The following is a 20416-nucleotide window of genomic DNA, read 5'->3' as shown; positions in this document are numbered from 1 at the left end:
TAGCTCCACCCATTAAAATGTTCCAGGTGAGATGCTGTCATGGAAGCTGGTGAAGTTGTTGGTTAATTGACAAGTTACTGAAACACGCTGTTCTAGGACCACTTTCCACTGCCCTTTGATTGTAGGTTAGCTCCAGAAAATGTGCCTAGCTTTGGAGGAAGGGTGGAGAATTCCCCAGGCATGAGCTCCTTTGTTGTGAGCCCTGGATAGAATCTTTTATTTCAAACCTAGCTTCAAGGCAACAGAGTAAGAGATTTACTGTAAATTAGTCTTTATGCCATTTTATTTGGCCATTATAGGGAGAGCGTGCTGATCTCTCAATTTCCCATTGGAAGCATGAAAATTGGCAGCTTCAGCATGACTTTCAACTAGGTATTGGCAGGTTGTCAATAAGAACTCATGATAGAGCACCACTTTAGAGATCTCTGTTGAAAACATTGATCAGAGAAAATCAAAGGCAGAAGAACATTGCTTCTTCTGATGTGTTTGAAGAAGAGACTAATTTGCAAATTATTGATCATAGTCTTTGAACAACTGCCTGAAGGTACACAAGAAACTGCTTGCTACAGCAAGTGCATTAAAAATGCAAAAATATAGTCCTTAAGTCTATGATAAATGGCAGAGACATTTTAAAATTAGGAATTTAAATTTCTTAAAGGCCTAAAGTTAAGGCAAACTAGTATAAACTGATCTAATAAGGAAAATGTGGATATGGATATGGATACCCAGCTGGAATAAAATGTTTTGCATCAATATACAGCACACACACAAAAACACATTTAGAACTGAAAATGCATTGATGCAATTTTATGCATTTTAAAATGCAGTTTGCATTTTTTACAGCAAATAAGTACAGCACAATGAAAACCAATCTGAATGCAGATCGTGAAGTCCTTCAAGGGAGGGCTCCATGTCTTCTAGATAAATGTTTATATAGCATTAAAAATCCATTGAAAACAGAGTGTGGTTCATAGCGGTAAATTGTCTCTCAAGCCTATGGATTAAAAGGCTAAGCCAAGGAAGACATAATCAAGTCAGAATGCACTAGGTTGCATGAAGATTTTGCAATCAATTGTGCCTTCTGGAAACTGAAGGGACATGCACTCAATAAATCTGGGTGAGTTGTGGCACTTGTAACCGGTCACATCACAGACACGGTATCTGGTGTTTGCTTGAAATGCTTACATATACTGGTGCTAGCTGGTTTGGGGAAAATGTGCATTAGCAACTAAATAATGTGATTTCAGTAAAGTCATCCCAGCAGCAAAAACTGTACAGTAGCCAAAGATCTTTGGATGCAGCACTACAACTGCATGAAGAAGACAGATTATGTGAAAATATTTGTCAAAGGGGCAATATTTGTTCTTTGGGAACAGCTACAGTTTGCAGGCTTATTACTGAGGTCTGGCTGTGAGTTAGAAATATGCCTCATAATTCCTTGGTTCAGCAAATGAACTTAGCAACTTGGTATGCTTCCCTTTTAAAAATGTGTTCTTCTCCAGTTAAGAGAACGTCCATCCATTTTTCTGGCTGCTTCTCCTATGGCATTCTATGCTGTTAAAGCAGGCAGGGAGAGGGGGCTTATATTGCTATACTTCTACCCTGGGACGTTTACTGCCTTTTCAGTTATGATGTATCACTTAACTATGATTAAAGCTGGTATTTGCTCTGAGGAAGGAAGGGTTTGCACACTGTGAGCACATGATCCCAAGGTGTGTCCGCAGTCTCTTTCCTGTAGTGAAGAGCTACCCAATGTTAACCTCCACTTGAGTCCCTTTCAGCGGTATGCTCTGCAATCGTCCCAGAGAAATGAGCCCATCAGCGTGACTAATAGCACCTTTCAGTCAACACTCCAGCCCCCCTCTCACATTACTTATGGCATGGGGTAGAAATGGGCTGCATGACCACACCTCTGTCATAGGACTACACACCAGCGCACATACATTAGCATAGACCACTGAGCTAGGGAAGCCTGCATGGGTATACCTCTCTGTAGACTTTCACTAGATCCTGGAACCCTGATTTCACAAAGTTCTGTGCACAATGGCTTTCCCACTTCAGTATTCATGCTCAGAGCCATAGCTACAGGGGGTGGGGGCTAGACAGTTTTTTTGCCCCAGGTGAAGCCTCCAGAGGGGTGCCATTGAGGCTCCCAGGCTGTGTGTGTGTGCGTGCGCAAATGGACATGGCGGTGTTGCCAAACTGGGTCTTTGACCTGGGTGAAAAAAAGCCTAGTTTCACCCCTGTCCATGCTTAACTCATGACGAGTGGGGACAAAGGCAAAGGTGCATCTCCTTACTATACTAATGTGTAAAAGTGGCCTCCCTCTTTCCTGACAATCACAGATTTATCATGGCTTTGCTACTATCCAATTTTATGATGTACTTCATAGCTAGCACAACACGCTCGCAACAATTTTTTTGTCCAGTCCTGACTCATGAGTCACATTGCTTCCTGTGACAGTAATCTTGTTCCTTGGAATCCTTCATCATGTTACCAATTTCTGGAAGATAAAAAGGAGTAAGAGGATTCTGGGGGTTTTTTTTTGTTGTTTTTTGATTAAATCATTTTCCCCTTGGCAGTAACTGTGGCCATGCATAGGGTTAAGGACTGGAAACTGTAGCTTGTTACCCCAGCAGTCTTGTGTGGACATTGAAATAATGCTGTTGGCCTTATTGTAGTCTCTGGTGGACTCTTACCCTTTCTTGAAACACCCACACAATCTGGCATAGTGCATTATTACTGGCACATCTCCTTGCAACGGGCCCCATGGTGGAATAGTATTGGCTGCAAACCTTTGGCTCAAATAGCATTGGCAGCCTGTGCATGAAGTTTTGCACCACATCTGCTAAGCATATGGTTTCCTTTAGCCACCCCCCCTGCATTCATAAGCAAGATCAAGTTCTACTAACATTAAAAAATGGAAATTTAAACAATCTGATAATGTACTTCTCTGGAAAATGTTTTAATAATGCATTTTTATATATCATAGAATCAGAGGATTGTGGCGTTGGAAGGGACCCCAAGGGTCATCTAGTCCAGCCCCCTGCAATGCAAGAGGTTGGGCATCCAACCTCTGCTTAAAAACCTCCAAGGAAGGAGAGTCCACCAGCTTCCGAGGGAGTCTGTTCCACTGTCAAACAACTCTTACATTCAGAAAGTTCTTCCTGATTTTTTTGTCAGAATCCCCTTTCTCATAACTTGATTTATTGGTTTGGGTCCTGCCTTCTGGAGCAGGAGAAAACCAGCTTGCTCCATCTTCCATATGACAGCCCTTGAAATATTTGAAGATGGCTATCATATCTCCCCTCCCACCTCCTCTTATCCAGGCTAAACATGCCCAACTCCCCTAACTGTCCTTCATAAGACTTGGTTTCCAGACTCTTGATCATCTTGGTTGTCCTCCTCTGCACATGTTCCAGCTTGTCAATGCCCTCCTTAAATTTTGGTGCCCAGAACTTAGGTTGGTCTGACCAAGGCAGAATAGAGCAGTACTATTACTTCCTTTGATCTGGACCTTAAACTTCAGTTGATGCAGCCAAGACTAGCATTAGGTTTTTTTGCTGCTCCATCACACTATTGACTCATGTTAAGCTTGTCGTCTACTAAAACCCCTAGATCGTTTTTACATGTACTGCTGGCAAGCCAGATGTCCCTCATCTTATATATGGTTGATGATGAAGGTAACCTAAGAGTATGTTTGTTGATTTCATTTTTAACAGGTATGTTTGTAAATATTAAATGGAGGCATTCAACAGGAATCTTCACCCCAGCTTCCCTTCCTTTCCCTCCAAGTGTATTCCTAAATATCAGGATAGTACCAGCAGCCCCTTCCCCTTATAAGCAGAACTATTTTTGACTCATGCTCTGGGCTATTTGAGTAATTTCCACAGATAATTTTGTTACAGTCTTATAGTGCCTTCTTGGTCAAGAAACCTCCAGATGTGCCACTCTGCTCAAGCCATCGTGACTCCTAAATAAGGTAGCTGGACAAGCAGGCTTCAGATCTGTTTAACTTAATTTTGATAATGGTTCCCTATAGATCATGGGATTCAACACTCCTCTCTCCACTTTAAAATGAGCAGAAGAGAGAAACACCTAAGTGACTGTATTATTGAGAGCCCTAATGAGCAGAAATATGGTGTAAAATATAATAGTTTGTTCAGATATCTATGTAGACTTTAATGGGGTCTTAATTTTCCAAAGTCTGTTTGGGTCATGTGCTTTGCCTTTTAGCTTTGTTTGTTTTCCTATCAGCTCTTTGGTTTCTTTAAAAATCTAGAGGAAGATGGTTCAGAAGTCTAGACTGGAAATGAATGATAAATTTAGCCATAAATGCAGAGAAGAGAAGGTGGTCTGGGGTCATGCCAGACAGGATGGAAGAAGTCTAGTTTCCTGTATGACGACCAGCTTGCTCTGTTTGTAAATAATAATGTAATGTAAATAAGCATTTTGGGGGTGAGGGAGTATTAGAAGTTTGGCAAGTGGTTTTGAGGATTCTCACTAGAGCAAGGAAATTTTCTTTGGCTTTCAATGATGAGCACTGTTGACACAAGCTGTTATGTTAGAAAGGGAAACCCTTCTAGAAGGAGAGTTCACCCCTCACTAGGCTCACACATTGATTTTTTTCATATTTTTAATTCATTTTCTTCTTTTTAGTTTTGTTTTCTAGTTGAAAACCATTCATTTAGTTCACCACTTCCTCTGCAGCTCTTGTGATATGACTTCAGTTGACATCTCTCTTCATCTTCATTAGGGAATATATATGAAAGTAGAAAAACCAATTAAATCTAATGGAAAGCTAGGGCAAAATATTTGGTGAAAAAAATGAGATGCCTTTGGTTATATTGTTTAATAATGATGAACTAGATTTGGCTAGTATCTGGAAATGCATGATTAAGTGCTTAAAAGGCTAAGAACAAGTAAGAGCTACTACAGCTCTTTATTAGCCATTTCTGTATTGCGACTGTTTTTAACTTTGTGTGATTTTATTTCAAACCATACAGGTGCATTAAGGACCGTACAAAAATGCTGTATGTGAGCATTTTATATCAGTGTTAGAAACTGAGATATGAAAACTAGGAACTAAACGGCAGCTTAAATTGAGGTTATGGGTGCAACAATGGACTGTCTAGGTGCACTTTTCTATAACAAGAATACAAAGTAAAAATGAATGAACTGCAGCTAAAATATTATGTTCATTTTTCTCATAGTCTAGTCCTGCCCCTGTCCACCCCCCAAATATTCTTAAAAGGGTCTCTTCTCCAGTCTTCAGAGAGTAGCTGGAAGTGGGGAGGCAGAAAGAGGTCCTCCTTTCCTTCCACTCTGCGGTTTTAATATGAAATCTTAGGTGCAGTACTGCGCCCAGAGCTTAGAAACTGCTCGTTCTAATGAAATTCCCTGTCGCAAAATGTGCCTAGAACAATGGGAGTTTCGAACACTGTTTTATATATCACATTTTGTATATATTACTTCAGATGCATTTCTATTGGGAGGGACAGTACTTAAATTTGTAGATGCAAATACTGTTTCTCTTAATATAAATGGGGTCAGGATTCAGACGTTATTTTCGTATGTGCTCTCTCCATGATATTTCCTTATAACTGCACTAAAATTGGTGGTGTTAAACACACACTATATATAGTGGGAAAGCTATGGTCCACAAATCAGAACCCTGGCTCTCTAAAAGAATCAGGCTGCAATCCTATACTTGCTTCCCTCTGAATAATTCATATTGAGCTGAGGTGGCCATACTTCTAAATAGACATGTAGAGAGAGGATTGCCCTTGTTTATCTTCAGTTCTAACATCAAGCTTTTTAGGGAATGGAATGGTATCTAATTTGAAATCTTTTGATGTACCTAAAGCTGGCTCTTCTGTTTTAACAAAATCCATTTCTCTGAAAGGGTGGTGCAGGTTTGTATGCTTACATCCATTGTAATATCTGTAGGCACTGGACCAGGAAATCATGCATATCAAGATATTATTATTTCCTGTATTATGATTTATAAGAACTTCTAGATGCGTCCTCTGACTTACAAATTTTATAGAAACTTTAATAGCTTATTTCATTTGAAAAAGCAGAAAAGGTCCAGAAAAATGTCCATTTGTAGTTCTGTCTTCAGTTGCCATGCTGATGGTGTACACATGCATTTATATTATTCATGTGATACTTCCAGTTTATTAGATGGCAGCCTGAATATCATCAGTTAGCATGGGAAGTAATATGCAATTGCAGATGATTTTAGTCTACATTGTGATAGCTTATACTTGAATATGCTCTTATATAAACCTTTCTGCTTTAAGGCTTATAATTTTTAGCTTTTTTAAAAATCCTCTTAGTAGTTTTCAAAATATGTTATGCAAACACAGATTTTAACAGGTCTTCTTAAAGCTTAGTTTTCTTAACCAAAGCCAGAAGATAAAGTAGATTTTCATTAGCTGAGAGAAGCCCCTAGGCTTTAAAGGGTTGAGCAGACAAAATACTGGGACAAACATTTAAGGGGATAAGGTTTTGTAGTCAATAGCCTGCTAACATTCCTTCAACAACAACATATCCGAGCTGAAATCAATTAAATTAAGATTCATGCTTTTAAAAACAATATAATTATTTTAGTTCTGTAGTAAGGATTACACAAATATGCACTGTTGAGTAATATGCTTTTAAGTGTGCATTGTTGGAGCCATTAGATTAGTGGTATTTAAAACTTTTTCCATTTAAGGTTTATCCTTAACACATTTTACAAACACAGTACAGTGGTACCTCGGGTTAAGAACTTATGGTAATTCGTTCTAGAGGTCCGTTCTTAACCTGAAACTGTTCTTAACCTGAGATTAAAGTGGTACCTAATGGGGCCTCCTGTTGCCACCACACAATTTCTGTTCTCATCCTGAAGCAAAGTTCTTAACCCAAGGTACTATTTCTGGGTTAGTGGAGTCTGTAACCTGAAGCGTCTATAACCCGAGGTACCATTGTATTCTAATTTGCTAATACATAATTCCTCAAATATGGTTGTGAATATTTATGCTTCATTTTTGGAATACCTCCACAAATTTGTTCAGCACAGTGTGTGCTATTGGAATTGTTACATGAATGTGAAGACCGTGCCAGATTTATACATTTGATTTTGAAACAGTTAAAGATTTAAAAGGAAAAAAACAAACTTGAGAAGATTTGTTGCAGCAAACTGTGCCTCTGACATACATCTGTATAATTTCTGGTCTGAGACTAAATGCATTGTTACTCACTTTTGGAAATTTAATCAGGTTCTTGATAAATTATCACTAACCCACTATCTATATTCATTTTGTCCATTTTAAAGACTATATTCATGAGCTGAAGGAACTGTTAACTTGCATGTGGGAAAATTTCAAAAACAATAATGGCTTCCTCACCCCCCACAGGTTTACTCCCAGAACCTTCACAGCCAATTTGAGGGTATGGTGGAAAGATGTTCACTGGACAAGTTCCAGATTTCAGCCTCTCTAGCTGCATAAGTGTATACTATAAAACATTGCATTTTGAAGGGATGCATAACTTGACAAATCTTTCTGTAGTTAGATAACTTGTAGCTGAATATTTTGTAAAGGAACTGATATTTCCAATACTCGTGCTAAGCTTAAAATTATGAGTGAGATTCAGTGTAGCATGAGCAGCTGTCTGCTCACACAGCGGTGCTTTTCCTTCTCCATCTCCCTGCAGCTGCCTGTACATCCCAAATCTGCTTCAAAAGTTTGGAGAGATCCTCCATATCAGATTTTGGGATTGCAGGTGTGGCTGGAAAGGGGAGAAAAGAAATACCGTATTTTCCGCCCCATAGGACGCACCGGCCCATAGGACGCACCAAGTTTTTTTGGGGGGAAATAAAGGGGGAAAAAATTATTTTTCCCCCCCCAGGCGCTTGTGGGGCCGGCAGCGGGGAGAAGCGCTCTTCTCCCCGCTGCCCGCCTGCAGATCAGGTCCGGGGACAGCGGGAGGACGCACTGCGCCTCCCAGCTGTCCCTGGAGCTTGCGGGGCTGGCGGTGGGGAGAAGCACGCGTCTCCCCGTCGTCAGCCTCCAAACCACATCGGGAGACAGCGGGATGGCGGTGTTCCGCCTCCCCACTGTCCCCCAACCTTGTGGGGCTGGCGCTGCGGCTCTCCTGAAGCCTGGAGAGCGAGAGGGGTCGGTGCGCACCGACCCCTCTCGCTCTCCAGGCTTCAGCAAAAGCCTGCATTTGCCCCATAGGACGCACACACATTTCCCCTTCATTTTTGGAGGGGGAAAAGTGCGTCCTATAGGGCGAAAAATACGGTAAGTTCCATTGCACAAACAGATTTCTGTTATGCAAGGAAGCAGATATAAGTGGATCTTGTTTTGTTTTTAAAGGGCATATGCACACCCATACACCTGTAAGTTTCAAAAGAAATATAAGTAAAACATGAGGATTCCCTTCTGAATGTAGTAAATCATGTTGATGCAACGGTTTGTTCGACAATTCGGGCCTTAGATCTGTGCTCCATCACTGGAAGACAACAGAGAACTTCATAGTTCATTTACAACATTTTCTTTTCTTCCCCCCTCCCCTTCTTTTAGGATATTAACGTATGCATTCTTGAGAACTACCCTGAATGTTCCAATCCCAGGTTATTTTATATTATTCCATATTTTTGTGGACAGCATCCAAGATGCAGGTAACTATGTTATCTCCCTTTTCAAAGTTATTTCTTACCACCTACTGGAGCTGGGGTGATTTCAGTTTTGGAATGTTCCACAGAAAACAGCAGAGAGCCCAAAATGCATCATGCTGGTAATTAATCTGAAAGTCAAAGAGTTGTGCAGAATACCAGTTCACAGATTGCATTAGAAAGCAAGCTGTGCCAAATGCTAAAGGAGAAGACAGATCAATCAACCTTTCCTTTCTAAAATACTGAATAGTAGGAATGCAAAAATAAGATGGCTCTAATAAGCCTCTTCTTTTCACACCTCAAAAAGCACCAATATATCCAGAATTCAATATCCAGGTTTTGCCAGAATATAGCCACCTGCCCCATCAGTGTGGTGTAGTGGTTAAGAGCGGTAGTCTCTAATCTGGGGAACCGGGTTCGCGTCTCCGCTCCTCCACATGCAGCTGCTGGGTGACCTTGGGCCAGTCACACTTCTGTGAAGTCTCTCAGCCCCACTCACCTCACAGAGTGTTTGTTGTGGGGGAGGAAGGGAAAGGAGAATGTTAGCCGCTTTGAGACTCCTTAAAGGGAGTGAAAGGCGGGATATCAAATCCAAACTCTTCTCTTCTTCATCTGTGACATCAGATGTGGGGCAGGTAGAGATGCAACTGAACCTGATGACACAGCCAATTCCCTGCCAGAAGTAGACTTGAAGTCACTGTCTATCAGCTGATATGTGGTGATTTCACTTTAAACTACCACACAAGGCTCTTTGCAAACCTTGCATGTTGCCTTGAATTCCAGTGACCATCTCCTGATGTCATAGTGACACCAAGTGATTGATGGGTGAGTGCTGTCTAATTTGGGTAGGGAAGATAAGGATTTGGCCTGCTGCCCATATAACATTCCCAACCAGAAATAGGCCACTATTGATGGCTTCGATCCCTTGATGTGGCAGATCCTTTGTTGCTTTAAGTTGCTAAACCTAATGAGGTTATGCCAGCTTTTACTCACCTGGTGCGGTCCAGAAATTTTAGATTACAACTCAGGTGCTGTCTGAGGCTGATGGGAGTTATAGTCCAAACCTCTGGAGGGCATGAGGTTAGTGAAAGCTGTGCTGTGCTGTGCAGGGCAAGCCATATGTCAGCTTCTTGGTATATTGATGGCTTATAAACAAGATTATTTGAAAGACTAAAAATATGTCACAGAAACTTAGATAGCAAACATTAAAAAATGATTGATATTCCGCAGTTGGTGAAATATTCTAGCTGCCTAGAGGCCTTAATACTGTGAATTGTTCTAAACTCAGTTTTTATTACAGTGTAAAACTTTTGTTTGCAAATTCAGTTTAAAGATTCTTTTCTTTTATGTTCTTGAAGGGAGCCTGGGGAATGGGCCCTTGAAAGAGCAAAAGTGAATGTGAATGAAAATTTCCTACTTGTGGGGATTCTGGAGGAATTGGAGGATGTGCTGCTTTTACTAGAAAGATTTTTACCTCATTATTTCAAGGATGTACTCAGTATCTACAAAAACCCAGGTAAATGTCTTCTGATATATCCATGATTGGTTTTTCTTTTTTAATAAATAAATGTAATATTCTTAAATGACATATATGAAATGCTGAAGTAGCAATAAGACAGCTGTAACTCTGATGTTCACTCTTTTTTAAAAAAGTGCGTTCATTGGATTAGAGTGGAAAAAAATGTTTCCATATTCTTTGCATCTTCTGTTCAGCTATTGCTTTCAAGTAAGTAAGGCCCCCCCAGAAACACAGTATGGAAACTATGATTTAGAGATGTTTGGAGTGTCCTGCTGTAGCTAACAGAGAAGTGGCAGGGAGAGCATATGTCTCAGAAGAGGCTTCCTTCCTAACATGTCTTACTCATTGATCCAGTTACCAACAGAACCCACTTCTAAAACATGGGGAAACAGATGTAACATAGAACCTCATAGCACATCCCTTAGCCACGGAATATGCAAGGCTTCCTTGCAGCTCTGCAGCTGAAATGCCAGGTGCCCAGTGAATGCCAGCTTGGCCCTCCCACTATATAGGTTGGCGGTCTTTTTTCTTTTTAGAAGCACAACACCTAAGTACATTTTTCTGTTGTTTCTTTGCTGTCATCATTTTTCAAGGAAATGCTCTTTTTATACATGAAACATTTTGCTTGGTATCTTTTGGGGGGGGCAGTTCTTGGAGACATCAAAGGATCTTGTCAGTTAGTGCCATCCACAGCTAGCTTCTGCTGCAAACTTGCAATGGGTTGTATCAGCAGTGTCACTCAGCTGATGGTAAGGCTTCTATCAGAAGAATGGGGAGGGAAGCTCATCTGTCTCCTCTCTAAATCCCCTTCCCCATTCTGTCAGATGAGTGACATGCCTGGATACACCTCTGAATTTGGATCATAGATTTTTTTATTTGTCTTAAGCCTCTTCTGAAGAATAGTCTGCATGTGCAATAACAAGAAATGTTTTTTTCTTCTTCTTTGTACTGATTTCAACTAAATCTAGCATAAATAATGCTAAATCTTTTTGTGTAACAGTCAGTAGCAGTGAGACAAATGCTATGTTAATTATTTTCATTTTAAGAGTAAGCTTCTGCTTCTGGTAAATAAGCACATTTATTTTCATATAATGCCAAAACTCATGAGAAAGGGAAATTTAAACTTTGAAGAGCCAAATATGTATTAAGTATGGAAGTTAATTAGTATCTTTATTCCATGCTAACTTGATTTGGCCAGAAGATGGCATTGTCCCTCTTATTTTCTCATACAATTATAAAACATGAAACTTGAAAGAAGAGTCACATACATTCTGTCTCTCAACTGTTCACATTTTATATTCTGATCAGTGAAGAGAAAATTAGTAGGAAAAACCATCTTGAGCCTGTAAGATTCAGATGTACTCTGAAAAATGCTTTGATTGGAACAGAACCATGTTTTATAAATCACTGCTTAAATAAGTGTGCCTAAAACCGATAGTTTTTGTTATCTGTTATATATGAAGTTTGCCTTCTAAAATAAATGTATAATTTGTGATGGTCATAGTAATCTTTGGAGAAGGTTTGCAATATGTAACCATTCACTTTTAACTTATACAAAAAATATTTAGATTTATATGGGAGGAATTCAGCACTGTGCTAAGGTGAGTGTTCTGTCAGTGCAAACAGTTCGACTTCCCAGACAGGCCTATCCCCATTCTCCTCCTGCATTGTTCAGAGGGTTATTCCGAGGGGTAGAGAGAGGCAAGCCCCACTGAATGTCTCCTATTGGTACTTGTTAGGTGAATCCCACCATATGTATTTTTATCATGGGAATAGACTTTCTGGTGGACTTTTGCATTTCAAGGATTATTTTGAAGATGTTCAGATTGAAAATAATTTTATGTTCTCTAAAATGAGGATTTTGTGAATCAAGGGCAGAAGCAGAAATGTTTGTCCCATCACATCTCAACCTGAAGCATGAAAAAGGTGTCTTGAGCTAAGATCCAATTCACAGATTAGTTGACAGGCATTTGTAGGATGATCACCTCTTCCCTGTGATGGCTACACACAGTCTAGGACCGTGCTGGCATACAGCTCACATGGGCCCAAGAGCAAGCCTATAGGCTATATTTTTGCAATCTGTGGACTGAAGCAGACAACCACTAACAGTGCAATGATTGCTTGAAAATCTGCCACACGTCAGCTGGTAATCCATGGAAAGCAGCAATCATCTGTCTCCACTCTCACAATTATTTATTATTTATTTTGTTTATTATAGCCTGCCTTTCCTCAAAAAAGCTCAAGGCACCTAGCAGCAAAAATAAAACCACAAGTTAACAATTCAAAATGTCACTTTTGATTTAATACAAAAGCATGAAAACATTAAAATAGCAGCAGAAAACAGTAAGACATCAAAAATAGCACAGCAAGTAAAAATAAAAATTACTCAAAAAGCCTCCCCACCCTGACAGTTAAAACCGATTACAAACTAAACGCCTTTCTAAAAGGGAATTCCACAGCTTAGCAACTGCCACAAAGAATGCCCTCTCCAAGGTCTCTCACACACACACACACACACACACACACACACACACACACAAATTCAGGGGCAGCAGAATTACCAAGAGTTGGATCATGAGTGAACCAACTATTCAAATGCAAGTGGAAACACTGCAATGTAGTGCCAACTTGGACAGCCACTCCAGAAGGGATACCATGGCTGATGGTCTAGAAGGCAACTGAGAGACGAAGGAGAATCTGGGATCCCGACAACTATACGTTTTGGAATCCATTTTACTGAAAGTTTAGGAGTCCTAAGAGACCAGTGTGTTCTTCGGAGCACTGGGAAAGACTAGGGGAGCATGGGCTGCCTCTACCCCCTGGGGAATGCAGTGTGCATGGGTTTCAGAGTTCATGGCCCGGGCTTTAGGAGGCTGAGGGAGATCTATCAGGGAACCAAGCAAGCTGCTTTGATCTTGGGCAGAATAAGCCCCCTGAAAGCTAGCCCTGCTTCCCCCCAGCAAGTTGTGAGCAGGTTGTACCAAGGAATGCAGGATGCACAAACTCAAGGTGTTTTAATGCATCATCAGTCCCCTCCCATCTGGGCTGTGAGAGTGAGTGGAAGGGTGGTGCCAGCAACTACCAGGCAGTAAGACCTGACTGACAGCACTGTAGGGCTGTTGGACAAGAAAACGGGTGTGAGAGGCTCTCCTGAGCACACACAGCCTTCTCCACATTGGTTGCTCAAAACTGTAGATATAAACAGAGCCCATTCCTTGTCTGGAAATATAAACAGTTGTGTAGATAGAGGGAGCTTAGTTAAAATCAGAAAATCAGTGCAGTGTAAAGGTAAAAAAGGAAAAGGACAGCCCTGGAGGGTTAAGGCCACTCAAAGGCGACTATGGGGTTACAGCACTCATCTCGCTTTCCGACTGAGGGAGCTGGCGTTTGTCCACAGACAACTTTCCAGGTCATGTGGCCAGCAGGGCTAAACCACTTCTGGTGCAATGGAACACCTTGACGGAAACCAGAAATGCTGTTTCCCTTCCCACCGAAGCAGTACCTGTTTATCTACTTGCACTGGTGTGCTTTTGAACTGCTAGGTTGACAGGAGCTGGGACAGAGCAACGGGAGCTCACCCCATTGCAGGGATTCAAACCTCTGACCTTCTGATCAGCAAGCCCAAGAGCCTCAATGGTTTAGACCACAGCTACTAGTAGAGTCAGAAGCTGAGTCTGGAGTGCAGAGTGAGCTAGACCAGAGAGCCAATTTCTTGGTGTTACCAGTTTCTGCTCTTGAACTGGCTTTTCTTTGGCAAATAAATGATGAGTTGTGTTTGGTTGAAATTCTATAAAGTACTAGCAGATGGAGCACAAAACAAATAGTATAGGTTCCAAGCTGAGAGTGTGGGTTGTTTTTTTCCTCATAAAAGCATTTAATTATGTAAATCAAACATACTTTTCTCTGCCATAGATATCATAAAATGATTGGGCCACACAATCTGAACATTTGGGAGGCAGAATTAATCCATTATCTTTCCTAGTTGCACAGGCTCTTTCTCCGGTAACTTTGTAGGTGGATAGGTGGAAATATAGCTTTACAATACCCACAGCTGATCTCTGTTACTTGCAGCTGAGTTCAGTAGCTGTATGACTATCCTGAATCTGAGGATAAACCAGCTTTGAATAAACCCAAAAACTAAAGAGGTAAAAGACTCTGCAGTAAAATGCTCATTTCCCAAATACAAATATTGTAGAGATGCAAATTGCCAGTGAGATAGGGGAATGAACTTGCACTCACACAGTGTTGCATCCAATGTGTTATGCATTATTAGAGATGTGCATTCCACGTGGAATAGGATTTTAGCCTTAATTTCAGAAGTTAGATAGGCTTACTTTATTTCTCCTTGACTTTGCATTATGTTGTTGACATTTTATAGTCTTTTGAGGGCACCAAGCTGTGGAGCTGTTCTTTCAGTGATCACATCTGGTTTCTTGGCACAGCAGTTACTTTGTTACAGCGTTAGTTTAGGGAGCCTCTCTTGGGGTCAGCTTGCTGATGGGCTGCTTTGTTTCTCTTCCACCATATTCATTCCCTGGACTTGCTTTCAAACTCATTTTTCAGCTGCTTGCAGAGAAAAAGGTTGATCTCCCCTTAGAGCTGAAAAAGCAAGGAATGATCTGATGCATGAATTTGATTAGTAACTGCAGCCATATATGTGCTACTGCATCTCCATTATTGCCAGAAACAAGTTCACACACTTCCTTGCTGTACTCAAGCCTCAGCTACTACATAGTAAATTGGTAAATCTTCCTCAATCCACCTATTAGGTGTTTGAAACCATGCATAAAAATATAAGAAGTTCAAGCTTTTATTTTCCTTGTGTTATGACAATATTTTGCATAACACAGTGTCTTGTGTTTGAATTCACTTTTTAAGTTTTATGGTATGCACAGCTTGCTTTCCACAAAAATCGCTAATAAATCTAAATAATAAAGTTACATAGATGAACTTTTATGCTCAAATGTAGTAAAAGAAATGTATGTGAGTCCCTAGATTCACAAGGGATTAGCAAGCTAACATCTTACATCCAGTATCTCTCTCTCTCTCTCTCTCTCTCTCTATATATATATATATTCATTCATGTGCCAGAAGATTATTCTTAAGAAGCTCAACTGTGCAGATGATGACAACAACTTTTTCCTAATAAGCACAATGGCCTCTGAGCACAGGGGGTTTTGTTTGTTTCTTTTAATCTGAACATACTCCCAAGTTGATTGTGATCTCTGCACATCTCTCTTGAGCTTGTAAACAGCTGTAGGGAGCCTGCCTAAGATGGAATCATCAGAAACAGTAGAGAACCTTGAGAACCTCTGGCTTGCTTTCCGCCAGAATTGGAGAGCTCCAATCTCCCTACAGACCAGCCAGCCAGAATGAGGTCACAGGAGAAAGAAGCTTCCTGGGATTAGCACCTAAGCCGCAGATGACCATCAAAAGGGATCCCAAGCCTAAACCATTTCCCTCCCAGTTTTTGGTGGCCATCACCAACCTTGCTCTTTTCCATTCTACATATATGTTAAAGAAGTTCTGGAAGGAGATGGAGTTTCATTTTAGCTTTTGGAGGAAGCAGGAAAAACCACACACACACACCCCAACACTCTCTGGATGTGCTGCTTAGGAGAGCAACAGGGGAGAGGTCTTATGTTGCACTGAGTAATGTTCCCAAGGTATCCACAACTTGCGGAGCACTTGTGTCCTAGGTTTTTGTCAGGGTCTCTTCCCTGGTGACAGGATAGAGACCTGCCTGCTTCTTCCTTTGACCTTCCTCTGCCCTCCTGAAAGGCACTTGTAAGTGATATAATGGACTCATTCCTCTCTGAGGATGGATTCATGGCCAAACTGTATCCAGATTTAATGGTGATCAACACTGTTTTTCACCTGTACAGTGGTACCTCGGGTTACATACGCTTCAGGTTACACACTCCACTAAGCCAGAAATAGTGCTTCAGGTTAAGAAGTTTGCTTCAGGATAAGAACAGAAATCGGGCTCCGGCGGCGTGGCGGCAGGAGACCCCGTTAGCTAAAGTGGTGCTTCAGGTTAAGAACAGTTTCAGGTTAAGTACGGACCTCCGGAACAAAGTAAGTACTTAACCCGAGGTACCACTGTATTCTGTAACAGTGACAAATTTTCCATTCCTGTTTCTGTTTTCTAAAGTTTGAGAAAAAACAAACAAATGATTATTCATTCTTTTTTTGGTGTGAAGCTAAGACTTGAATCAGGACTTCATTCAACAGCTAGGCCAAAGCTTCTGATTGATTTCTGATGTGTATCAAAACATAACTCAAAAGCAAAGTGAATAAGATCAAGTGTCTATTTGCGTATACTGTATTGTAAAGAAACAAGGGCACACAATTCATGTAAATATGCTTCATAGCTGACGTGCAGCTCATGTATTTTGTACTCAGGTATCATAGCCAAGTACACACAAAAAAAACCTGAGTGCAACCCTACAAGGGCTTTGCCAGGAAATGGTAGGTCTGTTAATTGCTTCTGTTTCGAGAAGTAATGTCCCATTCAATTACCAAAGCCTAATAGTGCATGGCCTGTGGCAAAGAATTTGGTATTGATCGGTGCCAAATGTGGCTTTTCACTTTGCAAAAGTCTGAGAAGCAGGAATAGATTGTTGTTTTGTATTTCAAGTACTTAGCTGTCATTCATCAAAATCTCATAGCAAACAAAAAGGCATTATTCAGCTATTGACACCATCTCTAGATACAATGAACACATCAGCAGGATTTTGAAATATAAAAATAGATTTCAGAAGTCTGTTTCAAAAGCCTGCGTCTGCAGAATGACTGAAAACAATGTTAATTTTTCCATAAAATACTGAACCCCATTTATCAGGCATACTTACCAGAGGAAAAATAAATTGTTAAGACCACTGGCCTCTTAATTTCTAGCAGCAGCTGTTTTGCTAGTGGTAGCAGCAGCAGCTCCTCATATAACATGTTTTATGATGAATGCAAGCAAAAGCCAACTTTGAAATTCCAGCACTGCCTTGTACGCATAAAACATAAAACCAATTTAAAATAACATAGCTGTTCAATGTGAGTCGTTCTCCCCCCGCCACCCCAGTTCTCTAAATACATTCCGTATGAGTACCAGGGCCTTGTCTCTTGATTTCTCCTTGACTTGCCCCCAAGATGTTTTGATTCACCAGCTGAAACTGGCACAAAGTATGAAATTATAACTGCATATAAAATGTAGGTGCAAGGTGAGCAAAAGTACATGTATGTGCATGCATTATTTTAAAGCCATGTAGATGCCTGTTGTAAAGACCTTTGTAGGTAATCTTGGTCTGTGACTCTTGCAAGAAATATGATAAATTGCAAGCCTGTACACAAGATACATAAAGTATCAAGGTTTCATTCCATCACGGCCCAATTATAGGGTGAGCAGCTATGTAGATTGGAAAAAGTAGTAGTTGCCAGCCTGCTTGGTCAGTGCCAAAAGGTTTAGCCTATGGCAGGACTGGGGAAACTTTTTGGCTCCACAGGCCATAATACAGTGGTACCTCGCAAGACGAAATTAATTGGTTCTGTGAGTTTCTTCGTCTTGCGGATTTTTCGTCTTGCGAAGCACGGATGCACCCTGGTATTAACGGTTTTAAGAAAAAGGAAACAAACTCGCAAGACATTCGTCTTGCGAAGCAAGCCCATAGGGAAAATCGTCTTGCGAAGCAACTAATAAAACGAAAAACTCTTTCGTCTTGCGAGTTTTTCGTCTTCCGAGGCATTCGTCTTGCGAGGTACCACTGTACCATTATCAGGATCTGCCTCATGAGGCCACCCACCTATCAAAATCTTTTGTGCTTCAAGTCTCCTTGTGCTCCTTTTTTAAGTCCCCCAATCTCAGAGGCTTCAAAAGGGAATATAGAGAAACTTGCAAAGGGTTCTCCAAGTCTTCGCCCTTTAAGTCCCTGATCTTGGAGGCTTAAAAGAGGAGCAGGAGGAGAGTCACAAAGCCTGTACCAAGTCTCTCTTCCAATTTAAGCCTCCAAGGATGAGGGGGGAAACTTGCAAAAGGCTTTGAACAGGCCTCACGCTTCTGTTTGAGCAGTTTTAAATCCTCTCTGAAGAAGATTGCATGAGACACCTATTTTGAAATGAATTTTAGGGATTTAATTGTCACAGCTGATGAATGTGATGCAAATTGTGTTGCCTTGGCAGTGCAGTCTTGTTCCTGGGAACAAGATCATGTAGCCAATGCAGAATTAAACCCTGTCCTCCCATGCTGTTGACATCAGTTGATGGGTCTGGGCATAGTTTTTTGGGGGAAAGCCCTGTGAGCCAAACTGGGTGCCTTCGCAGGCCAGGACTGGCCTATGGGCCAGAGGTTCTCCACCCCTGGCTTATGGTTTCATGTTTTTTTTTCAGGCATTAAGTATCATTCGTTGCTGAGAGCCAGTGTGGTATAGTGGTTAAGAGTGGTAGTCTCGTAATCTGGTGAACCGGGTTCGCATCTGCACTCCTCCACATGCAGCGGCTGGGTGACCTTGGGCTAGTCACACTTCTCTGAAGTCACTAAAGCTTCTGAATTCTTCCCTCAGCCATATGTGCCCAAGGCTCACTTAGGCTTGTTTACAGTTTATGAAGATGTCCAAACATGGCCTTGGGGGACTCGTTTTAAACTAGGATTTATTTGTTCAAAATTGTTGGTTGTTTTTGATAAATTTGCTATGCTCATGTCTTCATTTGTTCCAGGGTCAGCACTGGGCATCTGCTTTCAGTACTAAAGCCTCATGTGCTCATGAGGGGATGCAGAATTCATTTCCTTTTTGTTGTTGTTTAGTCGTTTAGTCGTGTCCGACTCTTCGTGACCCCATGGACCAGAGAACGCCAGGCACCTCTGTCCTCCACTGCCTCCCGCAGTTTGGTCAAACTCATGCTGGTAACCTCGAAAACACTATCCAGCCATCTCCTCCTCTGTCGCCCCCTTCTCCTTGTGCCCTCCATCTTTCCCAACATCAGGGTCTTCTCCAGGGAGTCTTCTCTTCTCATGAGGTGGCCAAAGTACTGGAGCCTCAGCTTCACAATCTGTCCTTCCAGTGAGCACTCAGGGTTGATTTCCTTCAGTATGGAGAGGTTTGATCTTCTTGCAGTCCATGGGACTCTCAAGAGTCTCCTCCAGCACCATAATTCAAAAGCATCAATTCTTCGGCGATCAGAATTGATCATTTCCTTTAGCTGTGTATAATTACAGAGAGTTCACACACAACAACAAGAAGGGAACAGACTTCCAGATCAGAGGGTGACTTCTGCAGCCCAACTCGACCCTGGTATCTTTCTTTCTAGAAATTAAGCACTGATTATGCCAGCAAACCTATCAATGGCTATGCAGTGTGTCAGGGAACTGACATCTAAAGCGCCGCAGGTGCAAAGGCTCCCTGAGGTTGAGAGAGCAGTAGCAGCGGAAGAGGGAACCAGTAGAGGGCGAGCAAGAACTCCAAGGGAAAGTGAGTCGGAGGGATGGCTCAGAGACGCTTCAAGCGAAACCAGTGGGGAGGTCTCAGGACCTCCTATAGGGACACCCACACCTCGACGGAAACTGTCACGCCGAGAGGCCAGACGACGTGTTTCCGTTAAGGAGCTTTTATGTTGGAAACGTTTCCGAAAGCAGCCACTTTCGGATTCTACTAGTGATTGACGCAGCCATGCTGGAGGGGCTCCGTCACAGGCAGAGGTTTGAAAACCTGATCAAACTCTGAGGGACTTGCATTTTACGCACAAGCAGCTCATCGTCCCATCACAGCAATTGGAAAGTCACCGAAAGCCAGCTTGTGCAGAGAGAAGCATCATGAGCAACCCAGCCGGAACCGGGGGTGCAGGAGCAGCTGGAGGGGGTCCGAGCCTGGAAGAAAGGTACAGAGCGTTGGAGATCCAGTTGGCGCTGCAAACGGCGAGGCTTGAGGAGAGGAGGGCTCAGGATGCAGAAAAGGGAAAGGAGAAAACCACCCCGCTCGCCAGAAAGGTACCAGGATTGGTGCAGAAATTCGGGGGGGATCCCAGGAACTATCATGCCTTTAGAACAGAGATGCAATACGCTCTAAACTTGCAGTTTGATGACTTCCCCGACGAGGAATCGCGAGTGGCGTATGTGATTGGCCATCTCGAATCCGGGGCGAAAGATTGGGTTAGACCCCTGATGGCAGCGAATAATGAGATCTTAAAGGACACGAGGAAGTTTTTTCGTGCCATGGACCTGATGTTTTCCAGCGATATTGAGCAGG

General features: G+C 41.8%; 1 protein-coding gene and 1 long non-coding RNA gene across 5 annotated transcripts in view; one reads left to right on the top strand and one right to left on the bottom strand.

The window, feature by feature from the left end:
• LOC309366542 overlaps window positions 1-20416 on the bottom strand; it is a 107126-nt gene that overhangs the window by 16358 nt on the left and 70352 nt on the right. For 2 of the 4 annotated variants that reach the window (XR_014166735.1, XR_014166744.1), the window contains exon 4: window positions 13731-14779. The exons of the other annotated variants lie outside the window; for them this stretch is intronic. This is a non-coding gene — a long non-coding RNA (uncharacterized lncRNA). Of the gene's footprint in view, window positions 1-13730; window positions 14780-20416 lie in introns of those variants that run through there. 4 annotated transcript variants of the gene reach the window in all.
• Window positions 1-20416, top strand: part of UST (uronyl 2-sulfotransferase) — a 128178-nt gene that overhangs the window by 81458 nt on the left and 26304 nt on the right. The window contains exons 6-7 of the mRNA XM_081905209.1: window positions 8577-8674; window positions 10027-10184. Of these exons, the coding sequence (XP_081761335.1) occupies window positions 8577-8674; window positions 10027-10184 (256 nt within the window). The remainder of the gene's footprint in view (window positions 1-8576; window positions 8675-10026; window positions 10185-20416) is intronic.

Source organism: Podarcis melisellensis (assembly GCF_964234715.1).
Source record: "Podarcis melisellensis genome assembly, chromosome: 3".
NCBI classification, from domain to species: Eukaryota; Metazoa; Chordata; class Lepidosauria; order Squamata; family Lacertidae; genus Podarcis; species Podarcis melisellensis.
This window is presented reverse-complemented; position numbering and strand designations above follow the sequence as displayed.